The sequence below is a fragment of the Hyperolius riggenbachi genome, chromosome 11, assembly GCF_040937935.1.
Source record: "Hyperolius riggenbachi isolate aHypRig1 chromosome 11, aHypRig1.pri, whole genome shotgun sequence".
NCBI classification, from domain to species: domain Eukaryota; kingdom Metazoa; phylum Chordata; class Amphibia; order Anura; family Hyperoliidae; genus Hyperolius; species Hyperolius riggenbachi.
The window spans coordinates 50,005,553-50,024,611 of NC_090656.1; the positions used below are offsets into that span (position 1 = coordinate 50,005,553).

Genomic DNA, 19,059 nt, shown 5'->3' on the forward strand with positions numbered 1-19,059 from the left:
GTCTCAGGGCCGCGAAAATTAGTCAATGGGAGCGGGCGGCTGCCGTTACTGCCGGTTAGTGGGGACATGAATGAATGGGAATGCAGTTCCCATTCATAAATCTAAGTCCTTGAATTAATGAACGCTGGCATCTATTATTTAATAAAAATACCTACACTTACATCTAAAATTTTACATCTAAATTTGCTTTGTTTTAATTTCTTCTGGGCCAAAACCTTAACTACTGGGTAACTGCCTAACGCCAATGGGCACGGCTGCGGCGGCAGCCCCAGGACTGCCTAACGCTAATTGGCGTCAAGTCCTGGGGCTCTGTTTAGCAGGATATTGTGCGCAGGGTGTGCATGCATCCCCTGCTCGGGGGGCGGAGCTCCGCCCCGCCTTCAGTCTCCAAACGGTGATTGCCGCTCAGGAAACTATTAGACGGCGCCGTCTTTACATATAGCACAGTGCTGCGATCAGCAGCAGCGATGTACTGGGGACAGCCTTTTGACACGGCTGTCCCCCTGGGGGACAAGAGAGCGATCGGCTCTCACAGGCAGAAGCCTATGACAGCCGATTGCATGATTGGCCGGCTGGGGGGAGGGAGGCAATTGCTAAAAAAAACCCCAAAAACAGAAATAGTAAAAAACATTAAATAGATATGAACATAACTATTTATTAAAAAAAAAATAAACACGGGTGGGGGGAGCGATCAGACCCCACCAACAGAGAGCTCTGTTGGTAGGGAGAAAAGGGGGGGGGGGGAATCACTTGTGTGCTGTGTTGTGCGGCCCTGCAGCTTGGCCTTAAAGCTTCAGTGGCCAATTATGAAAAAAACAGCCTGGTCTTTAGGGGGTTTTTCACTGTGGTCCTCAAGTGGTTAAAAACTTTGAGTCTTTTAAAGTAAAGTAAAACTTTTGTTAACAATGTCATATGATATTTATTGTCTTTGGAAGATCTGTAGAATATATTTGCATTAAACATCTATGTCGCTCAGAAAGGGGGTACCTGGAAGGGATGTTCAGTGAGATGCTAATAATTTTGTGTTTATGCAGCATTATGCAAATGTATGCAGCTTGAAAATGAACCAATCAAATGCTGCTGAGATAAAATTTGATTGGTCCATTTTGAAGCTGCATAAATTTGCATACAACATTTGCATAATCCTGCATCAACTCAATATTATTTGCACCTCATTGACCTCCCCTAGTACCTGATACCATTACCGACTAGAATATCACAAGACCAAATGCTAACCATTTCATCCTATTAAAAAACAGTTATGGTAGCAACCATTTCTTTCACAGTTCCTAAAATGATTATCTATACACGCCAAGAAGGCTGATCATCATCGGTTGTGGACACTCAGACACAGGCTATGACAGAGGATGGACAAGCCTAGCTTACAAGGTGTCACCCCATCATCCCAGGAGCTTGACAGCACTAAAAAAAATGTGCTCTGTTTGCTGAACCTGGTTTGAATGACTTGTGGGGGGAAATTAGTTCTGTAAAGAGATGCTGTTGTCTTTTTCTGTCACATGGCAAGTCCAGAACTGACGATTTCTTTATATCAAGTTCCTTATAATACAGTCTTCATATATATTACTCTCCCAGCTCGGTGGACAATAAACCGGCCTCTCTCTAGAAAAATACAGTACCTGTCCGTATTTCAGGATGCTTTTTGCTAAAGGCAAACAAACCAAGTCCAAGCTATTGTTTTGGCAGCTTACAAAGCAGTAGAGAGCAAACCGATCATTCGGCTCACTAGAGAGACAGGCAAATTAAGGAGGCAAAGCGTGAAAAGCAATACCTAGATTTACCTCATAAATTTAAATCTAAGCCAGTCCAGAAACAAAAACAGCTCTGCGCAGAAGGAGAGCTAAACGTATTCCTAAAGCAGAGAAACTTCCAAGATGGAGCAAATTTAAATGTATATTAAAGAGAATAAGACAAATTCACTCTTTGCCAGATTACTTAAGTTTAGTGAATCAGCCCACAGCCTACAGACTGTGCTTCAGGATGGAAAGAGGTGATCTCATAAGCAACAAAGTAAAAACGGTAGGAAAGTTCCCCAAAGAACCAAGCCAAACTCTTTAAAGAGGAACTTTAGTAAAAAAAAGAGGGAAAAAATAAATCAATACATGGCAAAGTGAGAAGTTAAAAAATAAAAGTGAGATCAAGAAATGATTGGTATTTGCCATGTAATTTGTTCATGTTGTTTGATACACAATGAGCCTGCATGTCATCATCTTTACTGCTGGCAGACATGACAAAATCTAGACGGCAACAACTGCCATTATTTATAACAGGTGTAGAGAGAGAGATGATCGGCACTAGATGTTAGAGGGCAGACTTTTGGGGGGGTTTTGGTGGATAACTCACTGTGCCTCTGGTTAAGCAGTCAACAATAGGTAATATAGGAAGAAGATCCGAGGACCAGATGCGTTGCAAATCTCACCGTTTATTTCATCCCCACCAGACAGATACACACAGGGACTCTGAGGAAGCAAGCGTGTGCTTGTCAAACAGCGGCCAGGTCTTTGCCTTGTTGTGTGTATCTGTCTGGTGGGGATAAAAAAAACGGTGGGATTTGCAATGCATCTGTTGCCCGGATCTTTTTCCTCTTTTGCATATTGCCATTATTTATAAACACCCACCAACATTGGGATAGGCTAAAAGTTGTTTTTTTTTATAGATATACATATGCACAGAGCACAAGAAAAGGTAAAGATTTCTCATGGGAAGGAGGTATCAGCTACTGTTCGGGATGAAATTCAATCCTTGGTTACCATTCCTCTCATAATTCTCAAGATAAAGCTGACCTCAGTTTAGCCCAGCAATATTATCTGTTCACCTCCCCCTCAATATCAGATGAGCAGAGGAGTAGCTATGGGTGAGCAAGTGGAGACATATGTCCCCGGGTGCAGCTCTGTGAGGGCGCTCAGCACGGCCTTTGAATGAGAGGTGGCTCGCTGGCTGCCCGAAGTGTCCCTGCTTCTCTCCCTCCCTCTGCAGAAGCATTAACAGCAGCAGAATAACGCTATCTAAAGGGGGCACTTCTGGCTATCTAAACAGGGTGAAGGGGGCACATCTGGCTAACTAAAGGGGCACACATTTGGCTATTTAAAGGAAGGCACATCTGGCTATCTGATTGGGGTAAGGGGGCACATATATTTAAATAACTTTTGACTCCACCCATGACCATGACCATGACCACATTCTGATGTGTGACCATGCCCATTTTGTCCAGAGGGGGGGCGCAGAGACTGTCTCTGTCCCCGGGCGCTGAAAACACTAGCTACGCCTCTGCAGATGAGCCCAGGCAGCTACTAGAAAGGGAAATTTCATAAAATTTGCGGGACAGCTTTAATCAATTTTGAACAGTGTATTGATCAAAAGTGTGATGGACATGATGGAATATCTTCATGGGAGGGGCCAGGGCAAAAGCGGTGCGGGATTAATGGTAATATAGCGTTCCATTGCATCGAGTAGTACAACCCTTTTGTTTTTATTGATGCTCGATAGATTTCTGCTGAAATATAGTTTGCCCTCTTTTGTAGGAATCAGTTTTTATCCAATTGAATTACAATAGGAGAGCGAGTTGTTGGCTTGGCATATCGGGCTGTACACTACCTAGCTTTAGAAACCAGTTAACAGTCACAAACCTGTAAGTTTCAAAGAAGGGAAAATCAGATACTTACCTCACTATAGGGAAACCTCCAGAGGCTTCCCACGTCCTCCTCCAGACCACCGCTGGATGCCGGGATCCCCTGGAAGTTTGCAGTCACGCTCCTGTCCATGAAGAAGCATGGCCACACTACATAGGATGCCTTGTGTCAGAGCAGTAGCAGGGAACTGCCGGGATTCAGCTTTTTTGGAGGTGAGGGGGACGGGGGGAAGGCTTCCCTCTGTTGAGGTAAGGATCTACTTATGGCACTTTTTCCCTTAAGGTTTCCTTTAAAGTGAACCTAAAGCCTACCAAAAAAACCGAGATGAACTCACCTGGGGCTTCCCTCAGCCCCCTGCAGACGATCGGTGCCCTCGCAGCTCCGCTCCGATGCCTCTGCACCCGCCGGCGAACACTCCCGGTTTGGCCGTCACCGGCCGACAGGCATGGGAACGCGAGTGATTGTTCGCGTTCCCAGCCTGTATATCGCCCCCTATGCTGCTATTGCGCGCCAGGAGGTCGCAATAGCAGCATAGGGGGCGATATACAGGCTGGGAACGCGAACAATCACTCGCGTTCCCATGCCTGTCGGCCGGTGACGGCGAAACCGGAAGTCGTCGCCGGCGGGTGCAGAGGCATCGGAGCGGAGCTGCGAGGGCACCGATTGTCTGCAGGGGGCTGAGGGAAGCCCCAGGTGAGTTCATCTCGTTTTTTTTGGTAGGCTTTAGGTTCACTTTAAGTTTCTGATCTCTTAGGGCCCATTCACACTAGGGTGATTAGCAGGTGATTCCCGCTATTCGCTGAGGCGCTAGCGCTTCTTAAAATTCTAGCGCAATATTACCCCTATGGCAGTAGTCTCACTTCCATGATTGCCGCCTATCGTGGGCATTTCACGTTTAAAGGCAATTGGAAAACGTGTTGCCTGCTGCATTTTCTCGCAATTCAGGAGCGATCGAGATACAGTGCTTATAAAAGCGCTGATCGCGATTGTCGGGATTCGCAAGAGTGTACAGTGATTTTACCGTGCTAAGCGCTACCGTTTTGCGCTTTTATGTGAATGGGCCTTTAGAAGCGTTTAGTAGACCAAATAAACAAATTAGCTTTACTAAAGTAGCTTAGCTTACTTACTTAGCTTACTTTAGCTTTACTAAAGTAACTATAGCTTTACTAAATCTTTTGTCTTTAAAAAAAAAAAGCCATTTTTTTTACTATTCTATGATTGCAATTAACGTTATCATATGAGGACATTAGCTTTATAAAATATCCCTCTCTTTTCCCCAGAATCTTTCTATGACTTTCCCTATAGGTAAAAGTGAAATGACTTTTAGACCACCAGCAGCAGGTGTAGGCAACCAGTTGATACCTTCTGTTTTGAAAGCTGGAGATATTTCTTGCCATGGTGAAATTGCAGCAGTACTTATCCACACCCTGCTGCTGCTGCACTTGGTTTGTCCTGTGGGCAGCAGCTAGTTAACTTTCCTTACAACTTGGCCGGTTGCACCTCTGTGACCCCCCCCCCTCTTTTAAGTGTAATGGAGAGTGCTGGGTTCCATGAGACTGATGGAGAGTGCTGTGAGAGACGGCTGTATTAGCTGAGCTTGCAGACTTGTCCATCATGCTGAGAGGGGGAGGTCACAAAAGTGCATCCATCTGAAGTTGTAAATAGGAAACAAAAAAGTTTAACTAGTTGCTGCCCACAAGACATTCATAGAGCAGCCGAGTGCAGATATGTGCTACTGAGTTTATCATGGCACAAATCTCTTTTCAGCTTTCAAAAAGGCATGAATCAATCAATGTTCACTCCTGCTGCTTAAAGTGAACCAGGTACCATTTGAACACCCATAGCATCTCAATAGCATATTTAATATGCATACCAACAATGTGGCTCATTAATAAAAAAAACTTCAATTTGACCTCTTCTTTTTACATTTCAAAGTTTATCAGAGGCCTTTATTACCCTATTTCCTCCCACTTTCGTGGCTTTCCCGATCACAGAAGTTTCAGGCAGATAAGGACTAATGTAATTATTTTATTGCAAACATTAGTACAGAGCAAACAAAGAACTTTCATCAGCAAGGGGGAAGATTGGACATTGTGCTTCAGAGATTTTACAGAAGTCACAGATGCTATCTTCACACCTTCCCATGGATAAATGATGGGCAGCTAGAAGGGGAGTGGGGCACATGGCAGCTCCTATAGCTTTTAGAAACCAGGGAAAAAAAGTGGGAAAAATGTGCTTGGTTCCCTTTAAGGTCTAGTCCTGTTTCAGTACTATTGTTTTTTTTCCTTTGGAGAAGTGGCAAAAAGATTCCAGGGCAAAGAGGGCCATATTGTATAAAGCAAACATCCTTGTGTCATATGCTTGGTTAACAGTGTTCTGAAGTTTGTTTGTTGATCAAATCATCTAGGGTTAGGCATAGGTTAGGGGGTTGGTTAGGGTTAGACATAGGTTAGGGGGTTGGTTAGGGTTAGGCATAGGTCAGGGGGTTGGTTAGGGTTAGACATAGGTTAGGGGGTTGGTTAGGGTTAGGCATAGGTCAGGGGGTTGGTTAGGGTTAGACATAGGTTAGGGGGTTTGTTGTTTAGGGTTAGGCATACGTTAGGGAGTGATTTAGAGCTAGGCACAGGTTGTGCAGGTCTGTTAGGGTTAGACATAGGTTGGGTGGTTTGTTAGGGTTAGGCATCAGTTGGGGGGGGGGGGGGTCACTTAGGGTTAGGCATCCATAGAGGGAGGGTTCAAGTGAGAATGAGGTCAGGTTAGGGAATAGTAAAGTATTGTTAGTGATAATTACCGTAATGATATTTTACTATCGCTATTAATTATAGCCTAAATGTAGAACACTGGTTATTTTTATGATCTTGTTCTAGTGGCTATTTCCTGCACTGAAATTAAGGCAGCACCATTTTTACGAGTGAAGTAAGGATCGGCACTCCACAAACTATGCAAATTTTTTATTCAACTCAAAAAATGTTTTGAGGTAACGTAGTACCTCTTTATCAAGGAAGACAATACAGGCAAATGTGCGGTTGGGGAACTCCAATGTTGTTGCTGACACCCAACTGTGCGCATCCCTGGAATGCCCAGAGTTCCTCAAATACACAGTTGCCCCATGTTTGTTGCCTCCATTGTGGATCTACTATCTCCATTGCGGTGAGTGGAGCACTCAGTGCAGTACATGATAATTACAGGCACCAGGTATGTCAGATGTATGTATGACATGACTGATCTATGACTAAGGGCTTACTACTGCCCGATTCGCATCAGTTTTATGTGTGATGTCTTGATCTCCAATAAATTTACCAAGTGCTTTTACCTCATCTGGTCGGGCGGTTCGTTCATTGTTATGGCATGACTGATGCAATGGTCTGGAGGCTCTAGGAACAAATGTCCTTTGCTGTGGACGGTGACAGCACATCTGATGTCCCCATGCATAGTGAAATTCCATTCAGGTATGAACTAAGCATTAGGGACATTATTGTAATCAAATGAAAAATTAAAGGAATACTATCAATACCCAAGTGTTCTAAAATGACAATGTACAAATAATGTCTAAGTAGCTGTGTAATCATTTTCCTACTTTTCATGTTAAATATCAGAGGCAAAAGCTTTAATTCATTGTTTGTAGATTTTACCTACATTTGGAATGTCTCATTTGCAATGGTATGAATTTCTGCAGTCTGACATGCTAAGAACAGTATATTATTGAAGCAGAGTTCTATCAGGTTTCACACACAATTACAAATGTTCTTGTTGCACACAAGATACATTTCCTCTGCTCTCAGTGAGAGAAAGCTCTGCCTGTCTCTGACTGAGCTCTCTGCTCACACAGAGTTAACAGATGCACTGTGAGGGAATTCCCCACTCCCCTCATGGCTCACTCTGATTAGAAAACACTGCTGTCAGAATTGTGTGAAACGAATTAACAGTAAACAAAGAGATAAGGATTCAAATGTATACACCAGTACTTAGCAGCACTACCTAAACATTTCCTATTTCAAATGAGGAATACGAGTTAATCGATAGTGGTCCTTTAAGTAAAATTGGCCTTTTCGTGATAGATGTCTTTTCATCAAGACACACTCATAACGGGGATTAGTATGATTCCTAAACTGAACTGTAGCAGCAACTCCTGATCAAACCATTATCTCATTCCATCGCTAAGATTTCCATTGCTATATGTTGCACTTAGAGATGTCAGCGAACACCTCACCCTGTACTACTTCCGGGTCACTACGACCCGGAGTAGTACGGCTGCGCTGGGCCGGCGGTGCGCGTCCTTGATCGCGCGCCTGTTGCCGGGCACTTTCTACGCATGTGCGTGACGTCACGCTCATGCGCAGAAAGTAGCCAGCAACAGTCGTGCGATCAAAGATGCGCACCGCCGGCGCAACGCAGCCTTACTACTCCAGGTCGTAGCGACCCGGAAGTAGTAACGGCCCATAGGGGTTCGCCAGCGAACGGTTCACCTACATCCCGAGTTGAAATGAATTGAGTTGATAGTTTGACAAGGATGTGCTGTCACATGGTTTAGATTTAGAATTTGTAACTTTTTCTTACTTGAAATGTTTTCAGATGATTTGATTTTTCCTGTAACCAGTCTGCCCACCTCTCTCTGCCAAATCTAGAGCTACTGTGAAAAAAGTTAGATACTCACCTATGGAGGGGAAGTATCTAAATCCCATAGAGTCTTTCCAGTCCTCTCCTCTCTCCCTGCCCTTGGTCCACCACAGACACCTAGTGAAATTTAGCACCTTCAGGACACTTCAGAAGGCTTTAGAAGCACTTGTGTCCATGGGCGTAACAATCACCCCTTAAAGGGAACCAGAGGCCCCAGAAAAAAGCTATTATACATACCTGGGGCTTCCTCCAGCCCCATACGCACGGATCGCTCCCACGCCGCGGTCCTCCGCTTCCTGTATCCTGTATGTGGTACCGGGTCCCGTAGTTTCAGCCAGTCGGCCAGTCGGAGGCAGGACGCGGCCAATTGTCCGCATCACAGGGGGTTCCCGGCATACACTTACGCGTGCAGCTGCATACTGTGCAGCCGCACGCGTAAGGGTATGGAGGGAGCCCCTGCTCATGCAGACAATTGGCCGCATCCGCTGGAAGTGACGGGACCCGGTACCGCCGATACAGGAAGCGGTGGACGGCGGCGTGGGAGCGATCCGTGCGTATGGGGCTGGAAGAAGCCCCAGGTATGTATAAAAGCTTTTTCTGTTTTTAAAGAGAGTTCCTCTCTGGTTCCCTTTAAATTGAAAATAAGAATGAATTTACCATTATTACTGCACATACAATTATTTTATACGTTTATTTTCAGCTCAGGTTTACTTTATGTTAGTTAACCTGGACTGCAAAGGATAATCTTTTCCCCTAACATCATTTTATTATAATTTATTTTTTGAAACAATTAACAGCAGGTTTTTATTACCACAGAGAAATAAACATTTCAACAAAAAGACAAACAGAACAAGTCACGGAAAGGCTATCTGAAATAACACAGTTGTATTAACACAGGTTGCCATAGAGACATCTTAGGAACACAGAATTCTCTTCTTGAAGCTTGAAGAGGGTTTTGAGTTCAGACATTTAAAGTGTTTAGTCCAGACAGAACAGAGATAGATGCAGGGATTTGTTGTGATGAGATCAGTATGTAGAGCTCAACCAAGGCTCTCAGACTAGAAGGGAATTCTTCTGAAACCTGGCTTGTGACATACTACATAAGAATTCTCTGGTTTTTATATATTTTGCCGTTTTTTCGTTGCTTCTTCTAGTGGGAAGAAACTCAAAATTACATTTTTGCCCTAAAACATTAAATACATAATAATATAATATCAGTCATTTCATGTTTTCTATTCGTTTTCAGCTATGTTTTGATGGTAGCATTGCCATTTGCTAGACAATGATCAGATTGCCTTGTAATTCAAATAGGCAAGTGAAGGAGATACAGTTATCTGCTGCAGTTTATGAAGAAGCTGATGTGGTTAGTGAATATTCTTAACCACATCACAGTGTTTAAACAGATTATATCTTTTTTTTTTACATTTCAGATACTTGGAATCTATAAGAAAGGACTAAAGTGTCGAGGTATGCAAATTATTTCTTTATTTACGCTGTAATTGTAAATTCAAGCTACGGTATGTTAACTTTACGACTTAGAATTACAACTGCTATTAGAGAGTGAAACACAGTCCCAGCTACAGAATGGTCATTCCTTGAAATAGAGGGTGTAGGAACCATACAGTGAGATTTCTCCTACAGTGACACAAACACATAGGTGAGGGACAAAAAAAGAATACAATAATCAAAAACTGCTTCAGAGAAGGTGGCTAGCTTCTGGTGAGTTGGGCGCAGGGCGAGCCGAACAACGGCTCTCCAGGCTGCTGCAAAACTCCACCGGTCTGGCAACCGCTGGAGCCCGGAATTACCCTTACGCTCAAAGTCCAGATCTAAATCCAATCGATAATCTGTGGCAAGATCTGAAAACTGCTGTTCACAAACGCTGTCTATCTAATCTGACTGAGCTGGAGCTGTCTTGCAAAGAAGAATGGGCAAGGAATTCAGTCTCTAGATGTGCAAAGCTGGTAGAGACATACCCTAAAATACTGGCAGCTGTAATTGCAGCAAAAGGTGGTTCTACAAAGTATTTACTCAGGGGGCTGAATAATTACGCACACCCCACTTTGCAGTTATTGATTTGTAAAAAATGTTTGGAATCACGTATGATTTTCGTTCCACTTCTCACGGGTACACCACTTTGTATTGGTCTTTCACGTGGAATTCCAATAAAATTGATTCATGTTTGTGGCAGTGATGTCAGTGCTGGGCCGAAATTACGCATTAGCGTAATTACGCATCGTAATTCACTACAAATGCACCATAAGCGTTACGTGTAAGGTTACGGTATTACGCGTAATTAATTACGCGTAGACCGTGGGTTACGTTTTACGCGTAACAAATTACGCGTAAGACAGTAAACTCCTATTGAAATTACACAGTCTGCCGTAATCGCGTAATATTACGCTCCCGTATAATATAAAAAAGCCGCCGACTTTAAGGGTTAATAGCAAAGCCCCCTTAAGTGCTAAGAGCCTCAAATTTGGAGAATATATTAAGGACATCAGAAGGAATAAGAGGAAAAAAAAATTTTTCAAAAAGACTTTATAGTTTTTGAGAAAATCGATGTTAAAGTTTCAAAGGAAAAATAGATACATTTAAAAACCCACCGACTTTAACGGTTAATAGCAAAGCCTGCTTAAAATTTAGAAACACCAAATTTACAGGGTATATTAAGGGGATCAGTGGGAATAAGAGGAAACATTTTTTTTTTCAAAAAGACCTTATAGTTTTTGAGAAAATCGATTTTTAAGTTTCAAGGGCAAAAATGTCTTTTAAATGCGGAAAATGTCAGTTTTTTTTGCACAGGTAACAATAGTGTTTTATTTTCATAGATTCCCCCAAGTGGGAAGAGTTTTACTTACTTCGTTCTGAGTGTGGGAAATATTAAAAAAAAAACGACGTGGGGTCCCCCCTCCCAGACCTCTTTAACCCCTTGTCCCCCATGCAGACTGGGATAGCCAGAATGCGGAGCACCGGCCGCGTGGGGCTCCGCACCCTGACTATACCAGCCCGCATGGTCCATGGATTGGGGGGTCTCGGAAGGGGAGGGGCAGCCACGCTTTCCCCTCCCCCTCCGAGCCCTTGTCCAATCCAAGGACAAGGGGCTCTTCTCCACCTCCGATGGGCGGTGGAGGTGGAGGCCGCGATTTCCTGGGGGGGAGGTTCATGGGGGCATCTGGGAGTCCCCTTTAAAAAGGGGTCCCCCAGATGCCCACCCCCCCTCCCAGGAGAAATGAGTATAGAGGTACTTGTACCCCTTACCCATTTCCTTTAAGAGTTAAAAGTAAATAAACACACAGACACTTTGAAAAAGTATTTTAATTGAACAAAAAACATAACCACGAAAAAAGTCCTTTAATATTCTTAATTAACCATTAATACTTACCTGTCCCTTTAAAAGCCAGTTCCCACGCAATATCCTCGGAAATATACTAATCAGTTACAATGTAACAAAGCTATTACAATGTAACAACTTTGTTACTTTGTAACACCACCGCACCCGACGTCACTCGCCGCCACCGCCGCGTCTGCGCTGACCCGACAGAGCTCTGAGCTATATAGCTCAGAGCTCCCTAAGCATCTTTGTATTTGGGCTCCAAGGAGCCCCATTGGTCCTTAGCAGACCAATGGGGTTCCTTTAAATCAGAAGGAACCCCATTGGTCTGCTAAGGACCAATGGGGCTCCTTGGAGCCCAAATACAAAGATGCTAAGAGAACTCTGAGCTATATAGCTCAGAGCTCTGTCGGGTCAGTGCGGGACGCTAAGTCCCCGCCGCCTCCCGCTGTCAACCCCGCCCACATCTGTCACCCACATGTCACCCACATGTGGGTGACATGTGGGTGACATGTGGAAGAGGCGGGGAGGACAGCGGGAGGCGGCGGGGACTTAGCGTCCCGCACGGACCCGACAGAGCTCTGAGCTATATAGCTCAGAGCTCTCTTAGCATCTTTGTATTTGGGCTCCAAGGAGCCCCATTGGTCCTTAGCAGACCAATGGGGTTCCTTCTGATTTAAAGGAACCCCATTGGTCTGCTAAGGACCAATGGGGCTCCTTGGAGCCCAAATACAAAGATGCTTAGGGAGCTCTGAGCTATATAGCTCAGAGCTCTGTCGGGTCAGCGCAGACGCGGCGGTGGCGGCGAGTGACGTCGGGTGCGGTGGTGTTACAAAGTAACAAAGTTGTTACATTGTAATAGCTTTGTTACATTGTAACTGATTAGTATATTTCCGAGGATATTGCGTGGGAACTGGCTTTTAAAGGGACAGGTAAGTATTAATGGTTAATTAAGAATATTAAAGGACTTTTTTCGTGGTTATGTTTTTTGTTCAATTAAAATACTTTTTCAAAGTGTCTGTGTGTTTATTTACTTTTAACTCTTAAAGGAAATGGGTAAGGGGTACAAGTACCTCTATACTCATTTCTCCTGGGAGGGGGGGTGGGCATCTGGGGGACCCCTTTTTAAAGGGGACTCCCAGATGCCACCATGAACCTCCCCCCCAGGAAATCGCGGCCTCCACCTCCACCGCCCATCGGAGGTGGAGAAGAGCCCCTTGTCCTTGGATTGGACAAGGGCTCGGAGGGGGAGGGGAAAGCTTGGCTGCCCCTCCCCTTCCGAGACCCCCCAATCCATGGACCATGCGGGCTGGTATAGTCAGGGTGCGGAGCCCCACGCGGCCGGTGCTCCGCATTCTGGCTATCCCAGTCTGCATGGGGGACAAGGGGTTAAAGAGGTCTGGGAGGGGGGACCCCACGTCGTTTTTTTTTTAATATTTCCCACACTCAGAACGAAGTAAGTAAAACTCTTCCCACTTGGGGGAATCTATGAAAATAAAACACTATTGTTACCTGTGCAAAAAAAACTGACATTTTCCGCATTTAAAAGACATTTTTGCCCTTGAAACTTAAAAATCGATTTTCTCAAAAACTATAAGGTCTTTTTGAAAAAAAATTTTTTCCTCTCATTCCCACTGATCCCCTTAATATACCCTGTAAATTTGGTGTTTCTAAATTTTAAGCAGGCTTTGCTATTAACCGTTAAAGTCGGCGGGTTTTTAAATGTATCTATTTTTCCTTTGAAACTTTAACATCGATTTTCTCAAAAACTATAAGGTCTTTTTGAAAAAAAAAATTTCCCTCTTATTCCTTCTGATCTCCTTAATATATTCTCCAAATTTGAGGCTCTTAGCACTTAAGGGGGCTTTGCTATTAACCCTTAAAGTCGGCGGCTACCTAACATTGATCCATGCGTCAACTTTTCCGCTTGGCAGCATGACCTTACGCATTAATTGTTAATAGGAATTTACGCGTAAGCCTATAACATAACAACTTGAATTACGGTATTCTTACGCGTAATTGCGTAAGGGCAATGCGTAATTACAGACATGTACCGAAATTGAATGTCTATGCCGTAAGCGTAATTTCGTAATGCGTAATAGCGTAAAATTACGCGTAATGATCCGTAAGCGTAGCTTTTTCCATTACGATCAGCACTGAGTGATGTGACAAAATGTGGAAAACTTCAAGAGGGCCAAATACTTTTGCAAGCCACTGTGGGTGTTCAACTTCTTATCTGCTAGTATTACTGAGTCCTTCTCCAAGGCTGATGTTCCCAGCTGTATACCATCTATTTTGTACAGTAGTGTAGCTTAGGAGCTCTGGGCCCAGTTTTACATTGTGCCCCCTCAAGTGATCTGTACATAACAACTGATATGGAGCACCAAAACCTACCAAGGACAGCCATTGATGGTTACAACTAGGGATGGGACGAATCCACAATTTCTTCGAATCCGAATCCGGATCCGAATCTAAAAAGGTTCTCCAATATCTCGAACCTTTCGAATCCCGAATCTAACGAATCCTGCACATAAAAATTGTGCGATCCGTGGTAAAGTTGCCCGCAGTATAGGTACCCAGGCATAGGTAGCGAGGTAAAGGTGCCTTCAGTATAGCTAGCTAGGTATGGGTGCCTTCAATATTGGTAGCTTTCAGTATAGGTAGCAAGGTATAGGGGCCTTCAGTATAGGTAGCAGGGTTTATGGGCCTTCAGTATAGGTAGCAGGGTATATGGGCCTTCAGTATAGGTAGCAGGGTATATGGGCCTTCAGTATAGGTAGCAGAGTATATGGGCCTTCAGTATAGGTAGCAGGGTATATGGGCCTTCAGTATAGGTAGCAGGGTAAATGGGCCTTCAGTATAGGTAGCAGGGTATATGGGCCTTCAGTATAGGTAGCAGGGTATATGGGCCTTCAGTATAGGTAACAGGGTATATGGGCCTTCAGTATAGGTAGGTAGCAGGGTATAGAGGCCTTCAGTATCGGTAGCAAGGTACATGTGCCTTCAGTATCGGTAGCAAGGTATAGGGGCCTTCAGTATAGGTAGCACAGTACATGTGCTTTCAGTATTGGTAGGTAACTAGGTATAGGGGCCTTCAGTATAGGTAGCAGGGTATATGTGCCCTCAGTATAGGTAGCAGGGTATATGTGCCTTCAGTATAGGTAGGTAGCTAGGTATAGGGGCCTTCAGTATAGGTAGTAAGGTACATGTGCCTTCAGTGTAGGTAGGTAGGTAGGTAAAGGGACCTTCAGTATAGGTAGCAGCGTATATGTGCCTTCAGTATAGGTAGGTAGCAGGGTATAGAGGCCTTCAGTATCGGTAGCAAGGTACATGTGCCTTCAGTATCGGTAGCAAGGTATAGGGGCCTTCAGTATAGGTAGCACAGTACATGTGCTTTCAGTATTGGTAGGTAACTAGGTATAGGGGCCTTCAGTATAGGTAGCAGGGTATATGTGCCCTCAGTATAGGTAGCAGGGTATATGTGCCTTCAGTATAGGTAGGTAGCTAGGTATAGGGGCCTTCAGTATAGGTAGTAAGGTACATGTGCCTTCAGTGTAGGTAGGTAGGTAGGTAGGTAAAGGGACCTTCAGTATAGGTAGCAGGGTATAGGGCCTTAAGTATAGGTAGGTATGTAGGTAGGTAGATATAGGGGCCTTTAGGTAGGTAGGTAGGTAAAGGGACCTTCAGTATAGGTAGCAGGGTATAGGGCCTTAAGTATAGGTAGGTATGTAGGTAGGCAGGTATAGGTGCCTTTAGGTAGGTAGGTACGTATAGGGGGCCTGTAGGTAGGTAGGTAGGTAGGTAAGTATTGAGGCCTGTAGGTAGGTATAGTGGCCTGTAGGTAGGTAGGTAGGTAGGTATAGGGGCATTTAGGTAGGTAGGTAGGTATAGGGGCCTTTAGGTAGGTAGGTAGGTACGTATAGGGGGCCTTTAGGTAGGTATAGGGGGCCTTTAGGTAGGTGGGTATAGCGGCCTGTAGGTAGGTAGGTAGGTAGGTAGGTATAGCAGCCTGTAGGTAGGTAGGTAAGGATAGTGGCCGGTAGGTAGGTAGGTAGGTATAGTGGCCTGTAGGTAGGTATAGTTGCCTGTAGGTAGGTAGGTATAGTGTCCGGAAGGTAGGTAGGTATAGGTGCCTTTAGGTAGGTAGGTATGTATAGGGGGCCTGTAGGTAGGTGGGTAGGTAGGTAGGTATTGAGGCATGTAGGTAGGTATAGTGGCCTGTAGGTAGGTAGGTATAGGGGCCTTTAGGTAGGTAGGTAGGTATAGGGGCCTTTAGGTAGGTATAGGGGCCTTTAGGTAGGCAGGTAGGTGCGTATAGGGGGCCTTTAGGTAGTTATAGGGGCCTGTAGGTAAGTAGGTATAGTGGCCTGTAGGTAGGTAGGTAGGTAGGTATAGCGGCCTGTAGGTAGGTAGGGATAGTGCTAGGTAGGTAGGTAGGAAGATAGAACCCCCCTCCCCCGCCAACCCCCCCACAGCCCCCTCCGTCCACCCGTGCCTCCTCCGCTCACCCCTGCATAATAATCTACTCACCTTTCCCGTGGAGCGCAGAGCGGCAGACCTCTTCGTTACTTCCCTGTTCCCTCTAGTGGCCGGACCGGCTCTTACTGATGACGTCATTGTAAGAGCCGGTCACTAGGGGGAACCAGGAAGTCGGCGAGAGGTCTGCCGCTCTGCGCTCCGCTATAGATAGGTGAGTAGATGGTAACTATGCGGGCAGGGGGGGCGAGCGGAGGAGGCGCGGGGGGGGTCGGAGGAGGACGAGTGCGAGCGGCAGATGCGCGGCGATGCGGCGTCGGGATTCGGCGGATTCGTATAGTGGAAAATGGCGTCGGGATTCAAATCCACGAATCTCGAATATTTCTCATTATATTCGAGGGATTCGTGGATTCGCCGGATTCGTCGTCCCACCCTAGTTACAACTAATCAAAGCACATATAGAAGCTATTGAATGAAGGCCCTAGGGATGCTCATTTGGATTTCGCGGAATTGAAATTTCTGAATTTCCGATCAGAACTCTGAAATCGGAATTCTGCAGAAATATTGCATTACTGCAATTCGGTAATTTTAGCCCAATCACAGAACTCGAAATCAATGGACCAATCAGAGAATGCAAAAACAAATCGAAAGTATTTGCCCAATCAGAGAATGCAAAAAATGACCCCCCGGAAATCCGAACTCGGAAATCTGTGAAATCGGTAATCGGCATTGGCGGTAATCAGAATTTCTGCAGGACTGGAAATCGACATTTCCGACCATCCCTTCTGGGCCCCTTTAGTGTTGATAATTCTGCATCATTCTGCATAAGCACTTCTACTGGAAACATAAATGAAATAAAACCAATTCCATCATGGCATTCCATGGCATGGCATTCCATCATAACATCTATGTAAACACATCTATACCCAGGGCTTTCTAGCAGCAACTGCTTAATGGGAGTGCCACAGTTTCCTTTAATCTCTGGATTACGCCTGGCAAACACCTTCAATTTTCATAGGCCAATGATTGGCCAATTTTACCACCTCCAGATAGTATAAGGGCCAGCAGATTTTGAATACTATTAACAGATTGTGTAGGTAAGCTCTCATATTACATGGAATAGTAAAATCGATCAGTGAATGCCCAATAAATATTGAATGTCTGTACCAGGTCTTAAAGAGAAACCATAACCAAGGATTGATCTTCATCCCAATCAGTAGCTGATACCAACAATATCAGCAATACAGACCCTCCTGATGACCTATTCAAGAAACTGTAAAGATTTATCATGGGAAAGGTCCCATGAGAAATCTTTACCATTTCTCGAATAAATCATCAGGGGGTCTGTATGGCTAATTTTGTGTTGCAAACCCTTCCCACAGTGTGATGTCAGGACCATGGTCCTGACATCACACTGTGGGAGCCTTGTTGCATTGTGGGAAATAACAGCTGTTTCCAACTGCCAAAAAAGCAAGCAGCATCTCCTTCCACTGACATCACCTGCAAGCAGTGAAAATGTCACCATGTGATAAATGTCAGAATGTAAATCAGGGAGAGAAAAGCTTTTACAATGGGCAAACACTGACTAAATCATGTATATACATAATTATTGTAAAAATTAAGCACTTTTGTTCATTACATTATTTTCACTGGAGTTCCTCTTTAAGCCTGGTACATGATTGGCCAATCACTGACCGATTTTACCACACCCATGTAGTGTGAGGACCAACAGATTGAGCACTATGAGCAGATTGTGTAGGTTAACCCTCATACTACACGGAGAAGGTAAAATTAGTCAGTGATTGGCCAATTGTAATTAAAAGTGTGTACTGGGCTTTCGTCTAGGTATGTGGGAAAGAGTAGAAAATGCAGCTCTGGATGTAAATGGGAATCTGAGGGCATATTGTGCCCCAAACAGCAGTGTTGCCATGGTTGTATTGATGCACAAACTGAGCTTACCGTCAGCTCCAGAAATCCATAGGATAACAATTATTTTTAACAATAAGTTAGTCATATTAGACCTATGGATCAATCAAGTTGCTATTGTGTTTTTGTTTTCTACAGTTATAGTTGTATTTAAAGCACAACTGACCTGAGAGCGTTATATTTGTTTCCTTTTAAACAATGCACATTGCCTGATTGTCCTGCTGATCCTCTGCCTCTAATACTTTGAGTCATAGACCCACTACAAACAAGCCTGCAGATCAGAAGTGATTTAAACTTACCCGGGGCTTCCTCCATCCTCCTTGAGGCCGTTTAGTTCCTGACCTTCTCTCTGGACTGCACCAGTGCCCCACTGGACGGCTTGGTACACGGGCTGCAGCATTTTTGCTGATTTCTGAGGCGATTCTGCCTCAATGTTAAGTATAGGAAAGTGAAAAACCGCTCTAAAAAACGTTAGATCAGAGAGGTTTTTCAAGCGTTTTTGTTACTGTATCTGTTCAGTTACAGCTCTACTGTAACAAAATATAAAAAAACACTACACAAAATCGCTCAAAACAATGCTAGGCATTTTTTGAAAATCTCTCTAAACATGCCTAGAATTGCTGTGAAAAAGCTCTTCAAAAACCGCTAGCGTTTGTGGATCCGCTAGCGGTTTTTGGCGTGCACTGGCCAGGGGTGTAGCAATAGACCCTGCAAGGGATGCAGCTGCAGGGGGGCCCAGAAGCAGCAGGGGGCCCTTTGGGGGGAGAAGTTTCTTTTCCCTGTCCTGATAGACTGACAACTAAGGGCACAGAGAGAAAAAACGTTCTGCTTTCTGCACAATTGTTCTAATGACTGCATTCGCTCAGCCACTGATAAGGAATAGTACAAAGTTTTGTAGATAAAGATTTGTAGACAGCCCCTCAGTGTGCAGCAGGCTCTTGTGTACATCCCTACCCCCCCCAGCCTCTCCACCCCCTTGCCAAGTGCTCTGTACTGTAGTGATGTTGGAGAAGTCTGCAGAGCCAGTTCTGCTGCATCATAGGTGGGCAGAGTGAATGT

General features: G+C 44.6%; 1 protein-coding gene across 4 annotated transcripts in view; it reads left to right on the plus strand.

Annotated features, from left to right (window-relative positions):
• RASGRP2 (RAS guanyl releasing protein 2) overlaps positions 1 to 19,059 on the plus strand; it is a 261,441-nt gene that overhangs the window by 225,932 nt on the left and 16,450 nt on the right. For all 4 annotated transcript variants that reach the window (XM_068259466.1, XM_068259465.1, XM_068259468.1 and 1 more), the window contains one exon: positions 9,695 to 9,731. In XM_068259466.1, coding sequence (XP_068115567.1) covers positions 9,695 to 9,731 — 37 coding nt within the window. The remainder of the gene's footprint in view (positions 1 to 9,694; positions 9,732 to 19,059) is intronic.